Source organism: Globicephala melas, chromosome 2 (genome assembly GCF_963455315.2).
Source record: "Globicephala melas chromosome 2, mGloMel1.2, whole genome shotgun sequence".
Classification (NCBI taxonomy): Eukaryota; Metazoa; Chordata; class Mammalia; order Artiodactyla; family Delphinidae; genus Globicephala; species Globicephala melas.
In genome coordinates, this window is record NC_083315.2 from 34787089 (window position 1) to 34809691 (window position 22603).

A 22603-nucleotide genomic window follows, 5' to 3' on the forward strand; every position below is an offset into this window, starting at 1 on the left:
GTTTTTTCCCAGTTTTCTATTAAACAGAAGACTGTTTTGTGTAGTCTCCATCATGTGTACCTCTTCCAGTGCTTGCCCCTGAAATGATGGGGCCAGAACTCTGTCCTTGGGAATCTGCCCTTCTCACTCAGTCCCTAAGGACATACATTAGCTTTAACCACGGGACGACCCCCAGATCTATATTCCTCATCTAGAATTCTCTCCTAAGCTCTAGATTCATGTATCAACTTGGATATCCACAGGTACAGCAGGCTCATCATCTTCTCCCCACATACTTGGTCCTCACTCAGTATTTTCTGTCTTGGTGAAGGGCTTCATCATCTACTTAGTTATTATGTCAGAAATCCAGACATCATTCTCAACTTCTCTCTCTCTTTTTTTCCCACATCCAATCAAACATCCAGCCCTAAAAGATCTGCTTCTTTAATCTGTAGAATTTGTCTCCCCTTCTTCAGTCACCCTACCCCCACCTTACTTTAAGCCCTTGTTATCCCAACTTGACCTATTATTATCTGCTCCAACCTTGTCTTCCCCAAATAATCTGCCACATTGCCACTTGAGTGATCTTTCTAAAAACAATCCCAACTCAGCTATTTCTTATAAAATTCTTCAATGTTTCCTCTCCTCTTATAACTATCAGAATAAGTTCATGATTGGTTTCCACCTACATCTGTTGCCTCAATTTCAAGCATTATCCCACAGGTATTTTTCACCTCAGCTCTACAGAATGAGTCAAAGATGTTTAAACACACCTACTATCACATCTCTTCACCAGCGCTATTCCTTGTGCTTGGGATTCTCTTCCTCATCTTGATATATGTAACTTCTACTCAACTTTTCAAAACCTCGGTGTCAAAACATTACCTTGATCACATTGCTCTTCCTTAGCCCGGATTAAACTGTTTGTCGGTAACAATTATTTTTCATTATAAAAGCAATACACACTCATTGTCAAAAACTTGGAAAACAAAAAAGCATAATTCCACTGACAAATAATAGCTATTATTATCATTTAGTGGAAGAGCTCAAAAGTTAACTGGTGGTTACAAAGGGAAACCATTGACAGCATATGAGATAGAAAAATGAAGTAGTAAACTCTGACCTTAGGGAAGATTAAGCAACAGCAAACATCAAATAAGATGGTTTAAGAGTAGGAAAGAAAGGAAGAGAGACTGGTTAGGCTACCAAGGGAGACTGACTAGTTTAGTCTTGGGGTAGAAAGGTGAAAGTGAGAGAGGAAAGAAGAGTGAAATGTGAGAGATTTGATAGAGGTACCGGGATAGAGGACACGCAAGCAAATACACTCGGTGACTACAATATGAATTCAGGAAGGTAACACTGAGAATTGTGGTGTCATAAGCAGAAATGAATAGAAATAGCAGTTAGAATAACCAGTGGATCTGGGAAGAACAATACTAGTTCATTTGAGAAGGGGTGGGGATTGGAGGAATTCCGACGGTGTATTGGAGGAATTTGTGGAATCTCCCAGAATGGATATCAAGCTTGAACTAGAAAATTCAGGATTGGAGGCTGAGAGAGAAATGAAAGAACGACCAAGAGTTATGAAAAGCCTCTGCATCTGCGAGCAGATAAGACTCATTTATTCAACCAGTTTTTAAGTGAGGACCTTTGATGGGGCCAGACATTGTCAGGGTACTGGGGTATGGCAGTGAGTCTAAATGTACCAATTAAAAAGACAGAGAATGTCATAGTAGATCACAGAACAAGATCCAACTATCTGTTGTCTGAGGAAACCCACTTTAAATATAAAAGCATCTATAAATTAAAAGTAAAGGGATGGAGAAAGACACAGTATGCTAACATTAATAAAAATAAAGCAGGGGTAGGTATATTAATTTCAGACAGAGCAGACTTCAGAGCAAGGGGAGTTATCAAGGGCATTTATGTAATGATAAAGGTGTCAATACTCCAAGAAAACATAACATTCTTAATGTGCATATGCCTAACAATGGAATGCCAAAACACACGAGGCAAAAACCTACATAACTGCAAGGAAAAGTAGATGAATCCACTATTATAGTTGGAGATTTCAACACCCCTCTATCAGAAAGAGGATAGATCCAGCAGGTGGAAAACACTGAGAAGAACTAAATAAATGGAGAGAGATTCCTTTTTTGTGGATAGGAAGATTCAATATTATCAAGATGTTAGCTCTTTCCAACTTGATTCCACAAAGTTATTTTGTGGGTATTAACAAACTGATTCTAAAGTTTACATAAAGAGGGAAAAGACCCAGAACAGTCAACACAATACTGAAGGAGAAGAACAGTGTCAGAGGACTAACACTGCCCAACTTCAAGGCTTATGAATAAAGCCAAAGTAATCAAGATGGTATGGTACTGGAAAAAGAGTAGACAAAAAGGTCAATGGAACGGAATAGAGAGCACAGAAATCAACTGACATGAATACAATCAAATGATCTTTGACAAAGGAGCAAAGGCAATACAATGGAAAAAATAGTCTCTTCAATGAATGGTGCTAGAACAACTGCACATCCACATGCAAAAAAATGAATCTAGACACAGACTTACATCCTTCACAAAAACTAGCTCAAAATGGATCATAGACCTAAATGTAAAACACAAAACTATAAAACTCCTAGAAGGTAACCTAGAAGAAAACCTAGGTGACCTTGGCTATGATGATGACTTTTTAGCTATAACACCAAAAGCATGATCACTGGAAGAAATTACTGATAAGCTGGACTTCATTAAAATCAAAAGCCTCAGGACTTCCCTGGTGGTCCAGTGGTTAAGACTTCGCCTTCCAATGCAGGGGGTGCGGGTTCGATCCCCACGGGTTTGGGGAGCTAAGACCTCACACGCCTCGCAGCCAAAAAACCCAAACGTGAAACAGAAGTAATACTGTAACAAATTCAATAAAGACTTTAAAAATGGTCCACATCAAAAAAAAATCTTAAAAAACTAAATGAAAATCAAATCAAATCAAAAGCCTCTGGTCTGTAAAAGACACTGTCAAGAGAACAAGAAGACGAGTCACACTGGGAGACAATATTTGCAAAAGACACATCTGATAAAGGACGGTTATCCAAAATATATAAATCACTCTAAACAGTAAGAAAATAAGCAACCCAATTAAAAAATGGGCAAAAGACCTGAACAGACACCACATCAAAGAAGATATATAGGTGATAAATAAGCATGTGAAAAGATGCTCAACATTACATGTCATTAGGGAATTGTAAATTAAAACAACAATGTGATACCCCTACACACGTATTAAAATGACCAAAATCTGGAACAATGACACCACCAGATGCTGGAGGTGATGTGGAATGACAGTACTCTTACTCATTGCTGGTACAAGTGCAAAATGCAGTCACTTTGGAAGACAGTTTGAGACTCTCTTACTAAAATAAACATACTCTTACCATGATGCAGCAATCATACTCCTTGGTATTTACCCAAATGTACTGAAAAGTTGCGTCCATACAAAAACCTGCACATGATGTTTATAGCAGCTTTATTCATAATTGCCGAAACTTGGAAGCAACCAAGATGTCTTTCAGTAGGTGAATAAATAAATAAAATGTGGCACATCCTGACAATGGAATATTAATCAGCACTAAAAAGAAATGAGCTATCAAGTGATAAAAAGACAGAGAGAAAATTTAGATGCATACTACTAAGTGAAAGAAGCCAATCTGAAAAGCCTACACTGTATGATTCCAACTATATGACATTCTAGAAAAGACAAAACTATGGAGGAAGTTAAATGATCAGTGGTTACCAGGGGTTAAGAGTGGGAGGGATGAGTAGGCAGAGCACAGAGGATTTTTAGGGGAGTGAACATACTCTGTATGATACCACAATGACAGATACATGTCATTATACTTTTGTCCAAACCCATGGAATATCCAACTCCAAGAGTGGACCCTAATGGAAACTATGGACTTCGGGTGACTATGGTGCAGCAATGTAGGTTCATCATTTGTAATAAAGGTACCACTCTGGTGGGGGAGCGTTGAAAATGGTGGAGGCTCTGCATGTGTGCGGGCAGGGGGTATATGGGAAACATCAGTACCTTCCACTCAGTTTTGCTCTGAACCTAAAAAGTTTTAAGTCCTTTTTTAAAAAGGTGGGGAAGGGGAGAGAAGAGTTCAGGAAGAGCCTGGAAAGGTAAGCAAGGATCCTGGATGTCATCATCAATGCAAGGACAAGCCATTTAGGGATTTTGGTGGGAGGAGTTAAAAACTCTAATTTAGGCTTTAAGACAATCAGTTTGGCTGCTGTGTGGAGAATGAATCAAATGGGGACAGTGTTGGAAGCTGGGAGATCAGGACAGGAGGCTATTGTAGTTTAGGCCAGAGCTAATGCGGGGCTTAGACTAGGAAGGAAATCAGTGGAGACAGAAATGGTGGATTCAAAAGAGGCTTTGGAGGTAGAACTGACAGGACTTGACAATGGATTAGATGTGTGGATTGAAAGAGAAGAATCAAGAATGACTCCAGGGTTTTGTGGTGAGCAACTGGAAGCCGCTTTCTAGATGAAAAGATGTAGGAAGGAGAAACTAGTCTGAGGAACAAGACCACGGTTCATCTAAGCATATGAAGTCAGAGATGCCTGGCAGTGTCTGACGCTTAGTAGATGGTTAGGTTCATTTGCTACTGTTACTACCATTTTTGTTATGAACATAATAGGGTAGATGGAATACTAGGCATTCATTATGTTTACAATTTTTTTTTCCAGTGATCAAAGGAATGGGGTGGAATCCTATCCTTTCCCTACCATCCCCATACTGTCTCAGCAACCCGTCATAGTTCCCTGAATCCTCAGACCCATTACAAGCCGTGGGGGATTATACGTCAGACACACTCACTGCAGCTCTCCAAAGTCCACTCTGAAAAAGTCTGCTGGAACACATTCATGCTAATTAATTAATATATAAGTCATTGCTCCCAAAGACCCAAAACAATGAATTAGTTTTAATAAGAAAGGTCAGAGAACCTATCAATATTAGCCTTCCAAAGCAGTGACTCTCAAAATGGGGTCCCTGGGCCAGGAACATCAGCATCTCCTGGGAACTTGTTAGAAAAGCACATATTCAGGCCCTACCCCAGACCGACTGGATCAGACACTGTCATTGGGGCCCAGAACACTGTGTTTTAACAAGTCCTTCATGTGATTCCGATGCACTTTCAAGTTGGAGAACCACTGATCTAGAAAAACCACAAGTCATATATTGCAATCTTTTGATTCTACAGGGGCAAAATTTACACTATTTTAAATAAGTAAAACATAAGCTACAGGTGAGTAACACTCCCTAAAAAAATTTTACATTAAAATGATCAAAGACAATATTTCATCTGCGTGAACAAAAGTGCAGAAGAAAAAGATTACTGAGAGTGGTCGTGGCACATCCTTGAACCAGGGGTACAGGAAGTAGGTGTGGCTTACCTGACAGATGCCGCTGATACACATGTCCAAGGAGTCAGCATTGCAACGAGTTCCATCCAAGACCTTGGGTGCCAGCTCCACTACCAAGTTCTGTCCCCGTGCGTGACACTTGAGCGCACACGGGGCAGCGGGATCATTGTACTCTGGAAGCCACTCATAATAACGTCCCTGATACTGAACATCATTGTAGGCTGAACACTGCTGGGCTCTGAAGTCCTCCGCATCCGGAGGGCAGTCCTGGGGGCAGAGAAAAAGAGCCACATGCACATCACCCAGTGAGATGGGCCAGCAGAAGGCTGAACAAGTGTACCTGAGTCTCATGACAGCAGACCCCAATTGCTTCTCTCCCCGAAGTCACTTCATTCCTTCACTTTTTTCTTTTTTTTTCCTTCAAAACAGAATCTGTAGTGTGGAATTCTACTGGTACCTCTGTGATAAAGGAGGGGATCATCTCATTTATTCTGATTATTTTTCCACCCAGGTTGTTTTCTCCAGTTAATGAAAGCTTACCATACTTAAATGCCAAATTTTGCTCTATTTTAACCATACTGAATATAAATTTTCAAATGCATTACACAACCTCCTTCTTTTTGAGACAAGGGAAAATGGAATGTTTCTGATTTTTCCAGGTGACCTAAGGTCTTCATAGGAAATATTAATTATCTTCCATGCCTTTAGGAGCCATTTCAATGTAAAGGATTGTTACTAACTGGCCCCAAACTGCTGTGCTCTGTGGGGACTTGTGTTTGTTTCATTGCTTCTGTCATTGTTATTTAGTTCATCACCTTTCCTCTCTTGTTTTCAGACCCCCAGCCATCGCTCTTTACTGGTACCCAGTGCCTGCATTCAACAGGCTCTAGAATGGAAAGAGATAATGAGGCTTTTTCAAATTCTGTCTACAACAAAAGCAAATAAATCCCAAGTTAATACCCCAAGGAGTTCTCATAATAATAGGACAAAGTGTTTGTACAAGTCTTGATGACTCAAGGGTCTTTTTATTTAATTACTAATCAGTCTCATCAGATATTTCCAAAGCAAGATGCTGGATGATAAAAATGTTACTTTACTCTTCAAAACTGAGCACACTGTGATGACCTAGAGGGATGGGATGGGGGGTGGGGTGGGAGGGAGGCTTAGGAGGGAAGGGATATATGTATACATATAGCTGAGTCACTTTGTCGTACAGCAGAAACTAACACAACATTTTAAAGCAAATATACTCCAGTAAAAAAAACAAGAGGAAGGAGTCCTTGTAAGTTAGGCATAGAGAACAAAAATTGAGAAGCAACTCCAAAAAGCTGTAATGGCCATTCAGCAGTACCTAATAATGACTTCAAATCTACTTAAATCCAAACTAGAAAGTGATGAACAAGAAATAATGGCCACTCAACAGGGGGCTGCAAATAGACACAGGGGTAAAGTACTTTTGAAACTTTAGATAAGGGAGCTTATTATTTTTACAAGTTTCCCCAGAAGGACAAATCACCCCCAAAGTACAATAATGTTAGCTTAAAATTATTAGAAGACACTTGTTTTAGATTATATTATACTAATAATTGTTTTTCATTTATTTTTCCAAATAAGCCAATTAATTCTAAAAGCTCAGCAACGAACAAAGCAAAACAATAAGACAATTCAGCGTAAAGTTTATTTAAAATAGTCAGGGTTTCCCTGGTGTTTCAGTGGTTAAGAATTCACCTGCCATTGCAGGAGACACGGGTTCCAGCCCTGGTCCGGGAAGATCCCACATGCCACGTAGCAACTAAAGCTGAGTGAAAAATGCCAATCCCCCAATCTTACTCACATGATTACATCTTAAGCATCTCAACCACTGCACCCAGGGAAGCCCTGGAGTTATTCTTTATCTTGCCTGTGTCAATATCAATATCCTGGTCCTGATACTGTACTATAGTTTTGCAAAATCTTACCATTGTGGGAAACTGGGTAAAGGCAACATGGGACGTCTGTTTATTATTTCTTACAACTGTATGTATATCTACAATTATCTCAAATAAAATGTTCAATTAAAAAAAAAACAAAGCAAAAAAAAGTTGAGCACAAACTTCCCAATTAATGGGAATGAATTCATTGTATACAAACTTGACTACTTACGTTACATGCTTTCATTTAGGTGGCATTCTTCCACTGTCAACACTACGTCTGTCTAGTCTGGTTCAGATGGGTTGCATGCCCTGGCTCAAGACAATCTAGGGATTCTTGTGTCTAAAGTTTAGTTGACATTTAGGAATCTTGGATGCCAAGCATCCATCTGCTCTCCTTTCCCTGAGAAGCATTTCTTCATATTAGTTAAGTTCAAGACAACACTTATTTATTAAATACACTTTATGGGTTTTGCCTAGGTGACATGCTGTAAGGAACACAAAAGAAGAATATAATCCATCAGCTACCCAGTGAGCTTGTTATCTTACTGGAGATGTAGCACCTATGTGCATGGAATACATTGAAACAGTGGGTTATTACTGGAATTTGTAGACTTACAGTAGGACTTTGCAATGAAGGACATAAAATTGTTATCCAAGAGTTAAATTGAAAAGTGAATAATTGCAGTTAATAAGGAAAGAGTAAATCTAATAAGGAAACAATAGATCCTAGATCAGGAAGACTGACTCAGTCAGGAGTGGGTAGCCAGCCTGGGAGGCATAGAAAAGAAGAAGGAGGAGGAGAAGGGAAAGAGATAGGGGGAGGGGAAGAAGGAGAGGGAGGGGAAAAGGGAGTAAAGCACAGCAGATAACAACCAACACCCATTTGAGGACCATTCTGAAGACAGGGGTCTCCTTTCCTCCCTAAAGCCGTGAGAATACATAAACCTGTATGGACAACTTAGGGAGAGAAGCCAAGACAGGAGGATTATCTAAGAAACTGAGTTTTGTGGGTTTTTTTGCGTTGCGCGGGCCTCTCACTGTTGTGGCCTCTCCCGTTGCGGAGCACAGGCTCCAGACGTGCAGGCTCAAGTGGCCATGGCTCACGGGCCCAGCCGCTCCGCGGCATGTGGGATCTTCTCGGACCGGGGCACGAACCCGTGTCCCCTGCATTGGCAGGCGGACTCTCAACCACTGCGCCACCAGGGAAGCCCTGAAACTGAGTATTTTTATTTAAGAGAGACAGACCATTACCTAAGAGATGATTTATATAATAGGAGTGGACCAAGCTTTAATTTGGGTTAGATATTTAATTTTCCTCCTAGATAAGCAGTGACTAGGGACTCAGGAGAAACACCATTTCTGTATAAGCAAATTTGAACATTTTATCTTCATATCCATGTTATAGTATGAGTTAAATTTCGTGATCCTCTTATATAACAAATGCCAAATTTTCCAGCATAAAAATAAATTATTGTAGGTGGCTACTATCAGCTAGAATAAGCAAATGATGCATCATGAATAAGTAACATTTCAGAAGGCATCTGAAGGATGATGTGATGTGAATAGGACAAGATATGAGAAACGATATAAGGAAAAAAGAAACAGCAAAAATAAATTCAGTATCTATGAGGCACAGCCTTGTCCAGCCAGGGTGAAACTTGTGAGTTGAATAAGATGTAAATCTTACCATCTTTTGGAGGTCCTGAAATGCAAGTAAGAGGAATTAAAAGCAATAGGGATCCACAGAGGAGAGCAACATTAAAAAGGGATAGAATAGGTAGCATTTTAGGAGGGCCAGTATGGTAGCAAGATGGACTGGAGTTCTGCACATAGATATGAGAGGAAGTGGCCCTAGCCCAGAGTAGAAGAAATGGCAATGGAAAAAAATAAAAAAATAAAAATCCTCTAAGAGAAAACTGTCAGAAATTAGCCATTCATGGGATCCAGAGTATAAAAGATCTTTCAAGGGTCACATCAAATGTCACCTCTTCTGGAAAGCTGTCAGGGAGCCCAGGGACCCCACTGTGCAGAATTAACCATGCCTCCCTCTGTGCCCATATAAAAAATGTGTTCATGCTACAAAAACACTCTTACCAAATGATGATACACTTATTTTTTAAAATATGTTCCCTTTGCTTTCTCCCAGCTTTACCTTTAATTTCATATACCCTGGTATAAAAACATACAAGTAGTGAGTGAATTCAGGCATTAGGCCTCCTTGCTGACATGCATGACTGCCCTTGGAACTTCTCCACTTGCTCTATATGCCCCTAATAAGGATAATTCTTTCCTGAGGCCTCTGGGGCCCAGCCCTGGCTGGAAGAGCCCATGCTGAGTGCTGATCGGAGGGTCATGTCTGAAGATGGCGGTTACCTGGAGCCCCAGTACTGCACATAGGCATGTTCTGTTCCCCTAATCTCCCTGGCCCTTCAGCCCAAAGTCCCATCTCCCCTGACAGAATGAATGCAGGAGGAGCCGCGGAACCAATGCCTGATTTCTCAGGGAGGGAAGTGTGGTCCTCGTTTCCTGGTCATGCCTCCCACTCTGCCACGTGAAGCATGGGTTCCTACATACCACGAGTGGAATTTCTTTGTCTATGAGCTCTGAATGCACGTCCCTAACACATCCAGACTCCATAACAAAAGAACTTTCAATCGTTCCTTGAATGCCTGGAACCTGCTTTTTTCCCAGGTTCCCTGTCTTCTGCTTTTTTTCCCCTGTCTTCCGCTGACGCTGACGTGGGCAGAGGTCAGAAATGTAGCTGTCAGGGTCGTTAAGCCAGATCCTCCCCTGTGCTGGGGATCCCTCCTGGGCTGCTGGAGTGGAAGGCCCATGGGCATGGAGGACATCATTTCAGTTGCCTCTGCCTCCAGCTCCCTCCCTGCCCTTCTCTGACCTTTGTCCCTGGCCAGCTGTGCATATTCAGAAGGCCCTTCCTACTGTTCTCGGGGTTGAAGTTTCTATAATGGTATAGGAAAGTATAATGTTCCTGCAATTACCTCTGCAATTCATGTGCTCCTGGGCTGTTAGAAGTGACCTTGCTGCTGTCTGGGTGTCATGTCATTATCTGACAAAGCTCGAGACCTCTTCACACTTCTTTCCAAGAAGCATGATGTTCCTGTGCTATGCGGCTGCTTCCCACTAGCTATCTATTTTACGTTTGGTAGTGTATATATGTCCATGCCACTCTCTCACTTTGTCCCAGCTTACCCTTCCCCCTCCCCATATCCTCAAGTCCATTCTCTAGTAGGTCTGTGTCTTTATGCCTGTCTTACCCCTAGGTTCTTCACGATATTTTTTTTTTCTTAAATTCCATGTATTTGTGACCGCCTGGAGGGGTGGGATAGGGAGGGTGGGAGGGAGGGAGACGCAAGAGGGAAGAGATATGGGAACATATGTATATATATAACTGATTCACTTTGTTATAAAGCAGAAACTAACACACCATTGTAAAGCAATTATACTCCAATAAAGATGTAAAAAATAAATAAATAAATAAACGAATGAATAAATAAATAAATAAAAAGAAGCATGATGTTGTAGCAGAGTGATCAAGAGCGCGCACTTCCAAGGAGCCTGGAACCTGACTGCCTGGGATTAAATTCAGCTCTGTGACCCTGTGCAGGTTACCTAAATTTCCTTCCCTGTAAAAGTGGAGATAAAAATAACACCTACTCTGTAGGGATTATGAGGATTAAATTTATTTATTCATGAAAAGGCACTCAGAACAATGCCTAGCATTTAAGAAGTACTTAATAACTCTGAGCTATCATTGTTGCTATTAATATTATTACTGATCTTGGGTAGGGGTTAGAAAGCTGATACACATATGACAAACTCCATGGTCCGGAGGGAGGCTGAGAGCCTGAGCCTTCAAATAATCACGTGGAGGGACGGAAGAATTAGCAACCTCGGGAACAGGACTGAATGTCAGGTCTCTGGGGCTCACCGGCGGTGTCTTCTGCTTCTCCATAAAGCACAATTCACCTCCCTATGTGGCCATTGATGGTGACATCGCTTGGATGGGAATGGGAGATCCTGCGCTCCCATCAGATGGGATGCTCAAGTCCCCAGAAGTATAGGTGTGAGCATCTTTGAATCACGAAGCAAGTTTCCCTCCAAAGAGTGCCTGACCTGGGAATCACTAAAGGCAGCTTCCTTCAAAAGAGTGGGTGATGAGCCCCATCCCCAGGGAAAGGGGAGCCACTGACTAGTGAACGAGCATGGTGCATCTTCAGTGAGGCCACTGGAAGACAGGGAGAAGCAACAGCAGGGTTCACAACTCAGTTCTCTCTCCACTTGAGATAGGCTGCAGAGTAGTTCCCACCCCCGCTCTCTGGACTCCTTGGGGTGATAAGAGAGATGAAGATTTCAAGAGGGTTATTCTAAATCCCTAACTAATAAAGCAGGAAGCATCTCCAGGAATGATATGTAAAAAAAGAAAAAACAAGATGTGACCATATTCATACACTGAGTTCACTGTGGTTACAACCACTTACGGCACTTGACGCCCTTGAAACGTTTCTATGTTATATTCCATGGAATATACCCGTATAATCACTCCTGTAAAGGAACAGACTTCTTACAGATCATGGACACTGCAGCTGGGACTGCGTTTATCCACATATGGTCTACAGTAGGGCCTGAGTATCACGGCTGCAGACACTTGGCGCATGGAGATGGAGGGGTGTCCTGAACACCACAGATGTGAAAGACCTGCCACAGGGCTCCCTTATTTCCCTGTGAGGAATTTTGTTGGAAACTCTGCACTTGCAATGGCAAGCACAGAAATTAATGTCACTTTCTTATGAAATCTCTCTACGGACTCTCTTAGGACACCAAGTCTGAGAAACAGAAGACGGTGACATTTTCACTGCTGTCCCCCCACTAGCTCCCACCTCCTAAGCAGCTATTTCTCACCAGCCTGGAGGCTGTAAAGGTTTCTGCAGACTCTTCCGAGGGGACATCAATTAGAGACCATGTGTACTCCCAAGACCCTCGGAGCCTCAGGGGCATCAGATCTTCACTCAAGCGCACCGAAGTTCTAACCATTGCAACTAATATGCACCAATTTTAGTAGATTATATTTTATCTCTACATTGCATGGCACAACACTCCTAGACCCTTATAACACTTGTGTTGAAAAGATGCCTTTTTGGAACTAGCTAGAGCAGAGTCAGTCTCTCTCTCTCTCTCTCTCTCTCTCTCTCTCTCTCACACACACACACACACACACACACACACACACACACACACAGAGAGAGAGAGAGAGAGAGAGAGAGACAGACAGAGAGAGAGAAACCCTAGAATGAAACCTCAGAATGGAACTAGCTAGAGCAGTCTCTCTCTCTCTCTCTCTCTCTCTCTCTCTCACACACACACACACACACACACACACAGAAAGAGAGAGAGAGAGACAGAGAGAGAGACAGAGAGAGAGAAATCCTAGAATGAAATCTCAGAATGTAATATCTTGATCTGGACATTTAAAATGAATTCCCCTAGATAGCTTCACAGAGTATTCCTTGATAGCATACTGTTGTGAAATTTATTCTGGAATGACTGCAAGGAATTTGCCAGACCAATTTGTCTGAGAAGCCGAGCTGTCCCATTGTGTTAATCAGAATAATGCAACTTCCCCAAAGATGGTCAAAACCTAATCCCTAGGACCTGCGAATAGGTTACCTTACATGGCAAAAGGGGCTTTGCCCAAAGCATCCTTTGACTAAGGTTAAGGACCCTGAGAGGGGGAGATTATCCAGGTGGACGAACGTTGCTCAGCTGTGATCACAGGCAGATGTGACTACATAAAAATGGACAGAGAGATGCAATGTTGCTGGCTTTGAAGTTGGAAAAAGGGGCCACAAGCCAAGGAATGTGGGCAGCCTCTAGAAACTGGAAAAGACAAAGAAATGGATTCTTCCCTAGAGATTCCAGAAGGAATGCAGCCCTGCCAACATCTTAATTTTAGCCCAGTGAGACCCATATCAAATTCTGACCTCCAAAACTGTAAGATAATAAAAAATTTGTATTGCTGTAAGCCAAGTTTGTGGTAATGTGTTGCAGCAGCAGTTAAAAAATAAAATGTACCCAGGCAAAAGGTAGTAGATGGAAACGTCTTGTGTGTAAAACCCTGAGGCTGCTAATACATCCACGTGCTGGTGTAAGAATGAATGCCAGGGGACTTCCCTGGTGGTCCAGTGGTTAAGACTCCACGCTTCCAATGCTGGGGGCAGGGGTTCAATCCCTGGTCGGTGAACTAAGATCCCACATGCTGTGTGGTGAGGCCAAAAATAAATAAACAAAATTAATTAATTTAATTAAAAAAAACAAGAACGAATGCTAGACTCTGCTTGTACCTAAATGCCAGTCTGTGTCTGTGCTTGGTCAACCTCTCTCCCTCCTTCATCCCCACCTGGATTCCAGCTCATTTAATTGTGCAACCACGTGCATGTGTATCTCTCCATTCCTCAAGTCCATCCTGTCATAGGACATGTGAAACCTATTTGCTTTGTCTCCCAAAATCCCTCCTAGGACATAGCGGCCACAAATCTGGCTACCTCAGGGCTGGGTGATATTGGATTTTGAGTGCTCTATAAATAAGCACGATTTTCCCCACCAAAGTTTGAGAGAGAAACATTTCTGCTTTGCCACTGATTAAAACAGACTGAAAACGTGGCTCGAGCTCCACAGACAAAAGGTCCTGCTAACACTGCCTATTCTCCACTCCCCAAGTCTAGAGCTTGAGGCTGTCCAACGAGGAAAAGTTTGGGTCCATAGAACAGAAATGCTTACCCAGGACTGCTGTCTCACACTGGCCCAGGACAGAGAAGGAACAGAGATGGGCAGTCCCTCCAGTAAGTGAAACATTTAAAATAAATGACATAGCTAATTGAGAAAAATGGATTTTTTAAATAAAAAACCTAAATCTGGGCTTCCCTGGTGGCGCAGTGGTTGAGAGTCCGCCTGCCGATGCAGGGGACACGGGTTCGTGCCCCGGTCCGGGAAGATCCCACATGCCGCGGGGCGGCTAGGCCCGTGAGCCATGGCTGCTGAGCCTGCACGCCCGGAGCCTGTGCTCCGCAATGGGAGAGGCCAAAAGAGTGAGAGGCCTGAGTACCGCAAAAAAAATAAATAAATAAAAATAAAAACGCCTAAATCTCACTTAGATCTTCAGACTTTCAGAATTTCCTTTGAATTCCTGTCATTTTGATTTGGGTGTATATCACAAACAACCGAAATGTTTTACGTAGAAAATAGGATTGGTGCTTTCTGACATTTTATTTTGCATTGCACATTTGTATATTTGAATTTTAGTTTTTGTTTGTGTTGATCACTGTAGAATGAGAGCAAGGTTTACAAACCCTTCCTCAGGTGTGGTTTTCTTGAGTCACCTACAGTACTCCTTAACACAGTTTGCAGGGAGTGGGACAGGTGTTTTGGAGCAGGAGAAACAGCACTAGACAAGTTCAAGTTCAATGCTTCCTTTGCGGCCTTTGGAAAATAATTTCACCTCCCCCGGCCCCAGTCCCCTCATTTGAAATAAAGAAATAACCACACCTCGTATGCCAACATCTCAGAGACAGTTGTGAGGGTCAGGTGAAATCCTACACACAGAGCACTTTGAACTTTGAAGGCATTTACAAGAATTAGGTATTGTTTCTATGAATTCAGAAATTATTAAATGCTTACCAAATTAGATCATACATGCGAAGTGGCCTAAAAGGGTAGTATAAATGGCAGGTATGAGATACACAAAACCTGTTGTCAATTAAATGAATATTCAAATTTTCCACAATGAGTACCAAGAGGCCATCAGCTTTACGGTACATAATAACTTCAAACATGAACATATTTTATGGGATTATATATTTTTATTACATATGGAACTTACATGATTGCTGCACGTCTTGTATCGAATATTCTGCCCTTCACAATTCCTGAGGAAAAAAAAGAAAATAAGGATTTCATGGAAGTTGCAAGCAGGAAAGAAAATACAAGTGAAAACGAGGCACACATAAAACTTTTATTAGTGCCCATTACCTCAAAGACTCAAAGTTTAAATTCTAAGAAATAACTTTCAAGGATCAGGAGGCCAAAAAGTCTCATGGAAGTGTCACATTAAATACAGTGAATTCTTTAGTTGAATTAATGTAATAATATTACTTAAGCACAGTTTTTACCCTAGGGTCTATATAACCACTGAAATTAATGTACACTCTGTGTGTGTGTGTAATGTGTACATATATGTTTTCTTTTTCTATGAAAAAGAAGGTAAAACTACAGGCAGAAGTATTTGTGTAGCACGTCCCTGAAAGGGAATTTCTCTTCCTCACTCACTGAGGTCACCAAGTTAGCCGGGCCCTCTATAACCTCCCTCTCTAATCAGTACAATGGTCTCTGTCAGAAATTTGCCTGAGGCAATGCTTATATCTTACTTCAGCCACCAGCCTTATTAAACAAATGCTACAAAACATAGTGTTGGGGCGGACTTCTTAGGATACCGATCCTCTAGGATCTGAAGTCATATACGCATGTATGTATATGCTTGAGAATCCTCCAGGGATGACCTCCAACCACTTGCTTTGGGACCCAGCCACTCATCTTCCAGGCAAGCTTTCCTTTTGGATGTTTGGAATTCTATCTGGCAGGTCCTTTCCTCAGTGCAGTGCTTGCTGCTCTGTATTTTACATTAACTCCTTAAAGATAATTCATCTGTGAATGGGACCTTTCCCAGTTTTTCCACGGAGTTATGTTTTTACCCTTTATGTGTCCCTGGCCAATTCAATGGCAAATTTGGAGCAAGAAAAGCTAAACACAGGCTTAACTCGCCATCTTGAATTAAAAGTCAAGCGTTAATTTGTTTTAGAATAGTTAGTCCTGGAAGAAGAGAACTTTTTTTTTGGCTGTGTTGGGTCTTCATTGCTGCGTGCGGGCTTTCTCTAGTTGCGGCGAGCGGGGGCTACTCTTCGTTGCGGTGCGCGGGCTTCTCACTGCGTTGGCTTCTCTTGTTGCACAGCACGGGCTCTAGGCGCGAAGGCTTCAGCAGTTGTGGTGCTCGGGCTCAGTAGTTGTGGCTCGCGGGCTCTAGAGTGCAGGCTCAGTAGTTGCGGCGCAGGGGCTTAGTTGCTCTGCGGCATGTGAGATTTTCCCAGACCAGGGCTCAAACCTGTGTCCCCTGCATTGGCAGGCGGATTCTTAACCACTGTCCCACCAGGGAAGTCCCTGGAAGAAGAGAACTTTTAAAAAGTGGATCCAAAGAGAGCCTTTTTTGCTGGTGTGATTTAAATATAAGCCTATATGAAATGACTGAACAAGTCTATTTCAGCAGCATATAACTCACTGCACATACTTTCTGACGATTCTATTTTTATCAATTACAAAAAGAGTAAGTGAAAACTACTAATGTGCCAAGAAGTATAAAGGAGGAAAACCAAGCATTAATCCCATCATTGGGACTTCCCTGGTGGTCCAGTGGTTAAGAATCTGTCTTGCAATGCAAAGGACACCAGTTTGATCCCTCATCGGGGAACTGAGATCCCACATGCCTCTGGTCAACTAAGCCCAAGTGCCACAACTACTGAGCCTGCTCGCTCTGGAGCCCATGAGCCCGTGGCAACTAATGAGCCTGCAGGCCACAACTAGAGAGAAGGCCACGCACCGCAACAAAGAGCCCGTGCGCCACAACAAAAGATGCCACGTGCCACAACTAAGACCTGACACAGCCAATAAATAAATATTTTAAAAATCCCATCATCAAGACCTTTATCCTTAATAATCTGGCATTTCATCTTCCAGGGTTTCTGCCCTGATTTATTTACAGTTGTGAAATCATACAGCCCATTCAACTTCGTATTCATTTTAATCTCATATTATAGCCTTTTCCCATTTTATTAATAATTCCTTGGGAAAAAATTGTTTAATGACTACATAATAGTCCATAATACAGACATTACTTGTTTTGTAGTTTGTTTTGTTTTGTTTTGTTGTTTTTGCGGTACATGGGCCTCTCACTATTGTGGCCTCTCCCATTGCGGAGCACAGGCTCTGGACGCGCAGGCTCAGTGGCCATGGCTCACGGGCCCAGCCGCTCCGCGGCACGCGGGATCCTCCCAGACCGGGGCACGAACCCGTGTCCCCTGCATCGGCAGGTGGACTCCCAACCACTGCGCCACCAGGGAAGCCCCTTTTTTTGTAGTTTTGAATTTGAATTTTTTTAATTGTGGTAAAATACACGTAACATAAAATTTACCATCCTAACCATTTTTAAGTATACTCTTCAGCATTGTAAGTATATTCACATTGTTCTACAGACATTACCTTTTGTGGGTACTTGTGCTGCCTCTTCTTTTTCCCTACTTTTAAATTTTACATACATTAAAATTCACTTTTTGGGGGTGCACAATTTCATGCATTTTCACAAACCCATACAACTGTGTAAGCACTACCACAATCAACATGTGGAACAGCTCCATCACCCCATAAATGCCCTCAGGTTGCTCCCTTGTAGTCAACTTCTCTCCACCCTCAGCCTCTGGCAACCACTGGTCTGTTTTACGCCCCATTAATTTTGCCTTTTCCAGAATGCCACATAAATGGAATCATACAGTGTATAGTTTTTTGAGACTGACTCCTTTCACTTAACGTAATACATAAGAAATCCACCCATGTTGTTGCGTGTATCCATAGTCTGCTCCTTTTTAATTGCTGAATAGTATTCCACTGTGTGTATGTACAACAGTTTATTTACCCATTCACCAACTGGATATTTGGGTTGTTTCCAGCTTTTAGCAATTATGAACTAGAATGTTGTAAACATTCACATACAGGTTTTGTGTGAACATAACTTTTCATTTCTCTTGGGCAAATACTAAGAAGCAGGATTGCTGAGCTGCTTATTTTATATAATAATGCTTTGCTAAGCATCTTTATGCTTTCATTTTTGTTCACATTTAGGATACATATCTAGAAATGGATAACAAATGCCATTCCTTTTATCTTATGACTTCTTCATGTATGCGTTTTTAACTCTTGGCTGGCTAAGTATTATTTGATTGGTTGTTTTTTCAAGAAGGGTAAATGTCTCCCATATTATTATTAAACTTTGTATTTCACATAGGAAAGGCAAGGCAGTAAGATATATTACTTTTTTCATGTTCCTTTTTCCTCAAAACTGTAGACACGCTTCATTGACCTTTGACATTTAGACTCCCAGAAGAGAAGTCTGATTTTTATTCTTTTGTACATGTGTTTTATTTTTCTGCCTGGAAGCATATAGTGTTTTGTTTTGTTACTATTTGAAGTAAAAATTATAGTCAGGGTGTACCTAGTTGTGTGTTTATTTTCATTGATTTTGACTAAAAATGGTTGGCCTTTTTGACTAGAATACTCAAGGCCTTTACTTGCAGTGCCACATATTATTCTCAGATTATAATTTTGATTACTGCTCTTGTTCCAAGAATATCTGTAAATCTTAAGTTAGAGTCCCCTTTCTCCGCTCCTATTATTTCCTTATTGAGCTATGATTTTCTCTAATATACATCTCATTTGTTTGACCTTCTCTTATACTTCCAAGAAATCTCCTACAGATATCCCTCCACATGACTGATTTTCTTTTTCCTGTAGTGATTATTTTGTATTTTATCGTCTGGTATGCTTTTTTTTTTTTTTCCGGCCATGCCACACAGCTTGTGGGATCTCAGTTCCCTGACCAGGGACTGAACCTGCGCCATGGCAGTGAAAGTGAAAGCCCAGAATCCTAACCGCTAGGCCACCAAGGAACTCCACTGATACACTTTTTGATACTGCTTTTTCTTTCTTTGCAATCCTTCTTAAACTCACCCTTCTCCATCCACATCTCATACCATCCTCAGCTTACTTTCTGCTCCAATTGCATCATGTACCTCAGTCTCTTCATATCTGTTTTCTGGGAGGTGCAGTCCCTAATGGGATTTAGAAAGTATACAGGAGAAAGGCATTTTGCAGTGGAAAGAACAGCACTACGGCTGCCTCCAAAAGCATTACCTAAATGATACTTAAATTTCTGAACTGGAATACAGACAAAGTGTCCAATTAGTTGCCTCTTTTTAATATAGTTCTCTTGACTTGTAGTTTAGAACACCTTCCTAGATTATCACAATAGTCTGACCCAGTCTTAGTGTTTTCTAACACTGTATATTTCCATCTTTGTGACTCATCAGAGGTATAGGACTTGCAAATTTATTAAACTCTCAGCCAGGCTACATTAAATTTTAAACATTCCAGAAGCACCAAACTGGGAGTCTGGCAGGAAAAATGTATTAGGGTGGAGAAAATTTATTAGGGTGGAGTCATATATCCTTTTGACCAACCTCTCTTGGTCAAAAGGATGTGACTCCATTCTCCTGGGAAACAACAGCTATGCCAGTGGACAAGGTCATTTACTTACATGACTTATTTCATTGTGCTTATTATGTGTGGATAAAAGAAGAAAATAAATTACAGAAAAAGTGAAAGGGTAATTTGAAGTACTCTGTTTTTTTTGGAAAAGCCCCAGTTGAGGAAAGCAGCTAATAGATGAGGGAAGTGATAACCAAAATCTTCTTGTATTATGCTGACTTATAACCCAAAAGCTTTTGATTCCAATTTCAAGGGGGCAGGTAAATTACAAAAAACATGGCTTAAGAGAGTATTTGAATTGATCTAAATACGGGAATACAAAAACTGTGGAAACTTACAAAGAATGACATTTTCTTTAAAAGTGTATTAGAACTTCAGAAATAATTTTTCAGATGCATTTTTAGTAACTGTTTAATTTTAGTTACTTAAACGAAAAACAAAACCAATTTTGAAAAATTCAACACTAAGAGAAAAGAACATATTTGCTGATGGCAGCTCGTGTCTCAGGCCTGCCGTGTAGACCGTATGGTCGTGGTCTACACCCCACTGCCATCTGCTATGTCCTAGTTGTGAGGCACTAACTTGCATCTTGAGTGTTGGGCCTGAAAATCTAAACCTAAAATGTAAGTATATCTCTACTAAAAATGCTACTATAACTGCAGCAAAGTGATATGAAAAAAGGAGCATTTCATTGCATGAATTCTCAAAATAGAAAGTAGCGTTTTGGACACATTCCTTCTCCAATGACTTCTTATGGTGAACCTACTATGTACTAGGATGTGGATATAAAGATGCAGTAGGATTATCCCTCAATTCCTTTAATAAGTCAGCAGTAAGGCTGTTTTTTTTTTTAACCCAACCATCTGGTGGACATTTTTCATGTTCTACTTCATTTTGTCCAACCTAACACACACTGAACCCACTGACTGGCCTCTGTTGATGTGGAATGCTTGGGTTACAATTTAGTGTGAAAATGAATGGCCACTTTATGAAACAGGCATAAAATGAAATGCAAGTTATTTTAAAGTTAAGGACACTGGAGTCCTAATTCCCCAAGCAGGAACCTGCCAGCTTATTCTGGAAATAATTCCTTTGGCTCAAAGCAACTGAGCTGCAGAAATATTACTTCCAAGTTTTTAATTCCATTCTAATTATTATTTGCAAGAGCTAATGGTTATCAGAAGTATATGAAAATTCAAGAACATCATTTCACAATTATGTATTTTCTATCCACTACAACATTCATAACACCCTGAAATTGAAGATTTTTGAAGCCATAAATTTATGAATATATAAAAAACATATGTTGATTCCACATGAGGATACATTAAAAACATTAATAAAATTTCCCTGGAGTTTATAGCACCATAATTTATTGCATTCATTTGCTGATGCACTGACTCAAATACTAGTGTCTTAAAAACTAAGAAGCATGTGTTTTGAAGAATAGAAATATATTAATTTTTTAAAATAGCAGTTAAACCTGTCTTTCCCATGGTTGGCACTTGACTAGAATATCAAATTGCAAATTTCTGCGAGAGAAAGAGACATTCTGGCTGGCGTATGGTTTGCAGCGCAAAAGAACTGAGTGTGTATTTAAATGTAATCAAATTCTGAAATAACTTTATCCACAAAGAAAGAAATGAGCAAAATTGCCACACTCACTCCCTTTCCTAAATCATAAATTTAAAGGGGCACACTGATAAAAAGAGAAGGCATTGAAAGGTCTTCTAAAGCTTTGGGAGAGCTTTTTGTCTGTTTTTTATGTAACCACCTCCACATACCTCTTCCAAGAAAAATCGACCACAAAAGCTCAATATTTATGAAGAATTTAATGAGAAGCTGTTCCAGGATAAGGAGACCTGATAAGCTTTCCAAGGGAAGTAGGTTTCCTTCTTAACAATCACAGAGCACTTCCAAAATTACAGTGAAACGTCTCAATATGGGAGTGGGTATGTTAGGTTTGGGGCTGCCTAAAAGGTGGGGAGCAGGAAAGACAGAATTATTAACAGCCCTACTGCCTTTCCTTTGAAGTAATCTAATTTAATTTTTATGCAGAGAAATAACGTTACTGTCCCTGTTTCTTATCAGAATCATGGAAAGACTGGGTGCACCACAGGCCTGGCCTTATGCCAGGAACCAAGCTGGAGAACAAATATTGCCTCACCATACACTTTTCTTAATGTACATACCTCAGAATACACTATTCTCTCATTTAATTTTATTTTTATATTTGGTTTAAGATCTTCCCTAGCTTCAGATATGTATTCAAACTAGATGAGCCCAGGGAGCAAGCAAAAATTTGGAGATTCCCAGGCCTAAAGGTAAATTTTAAAATATAGGTTAGGATGTGTACACAAACAGACTAAAGAATACTGCGTTAAGTCCTAAAAAATGAAAAAGTCAAGCAAGTACTACTTCAGGAATGGTGACTCGAAACACAGTAGCAATATTTAGGATAGAGCTGTTTTGGGGTTCCTACAATTATTTTATTATGAAATGTTTTAAGTCCAAAAAAGGTCGGGAGAATGATGCAAACTCATGTACACACCAATAAGCGTCATCATTTCTTGAAAGTTTTCTTCAGATTTATTTTTAAGACATGTGTCATTACAAATATGGTGGAAGCCCCCTGCCAAACCTCCTCAATCTTATTCTCCTGCCTCCCTCCCTTTGGTTAGAGGTAACTAAGTAAATGGTATCATAATTTACATAACGTTTCACAGCTTGATTTTTTTTTTTGTCCCAACACTATGTTTTTGAAAATATCCATGTTGATAGACGCATCTCTAATTCATTCATTTTTATGGCTCTAGAGTAATCCAATTTATAAATATAGCTCAATTTATCAATTCTTTCTACTTTTTATTGATCAATTTTCCTAAAAGTCTATGAAGATTTAGG

General features: G+C 40.7%; 1 protein-coding gene across 5 annotated transcripts in view; it reads right to left on the minus strand.

Annotated features, from left to right (window-relative positions):
- Nucleotides 1-22603, minus strand: part of ADAMTSL3 (ADAMTS like 3) — a 366800-nt gene that overhangs the window by 213392 nt on the left and 130805 nt on the right. For all 5 annotated transcript variants that reach the window (XM_060293778.1, XM_060293777.1, XM_060293779.1 and 2 more), the window contains 2 exons: nt 15216-15261; nt 5439-5675 (listed from right to left, as the gene is read on the minus strand). In XM_060293778.1, the coding sequence (XP_060149761.1) occupies nt 5439-5675; nt 15216-15261 (283 nt within the window). The remainder of the gene's footprint in view (nt 1-5438; nt 5676-15215; nt 15262-22603) is intronic.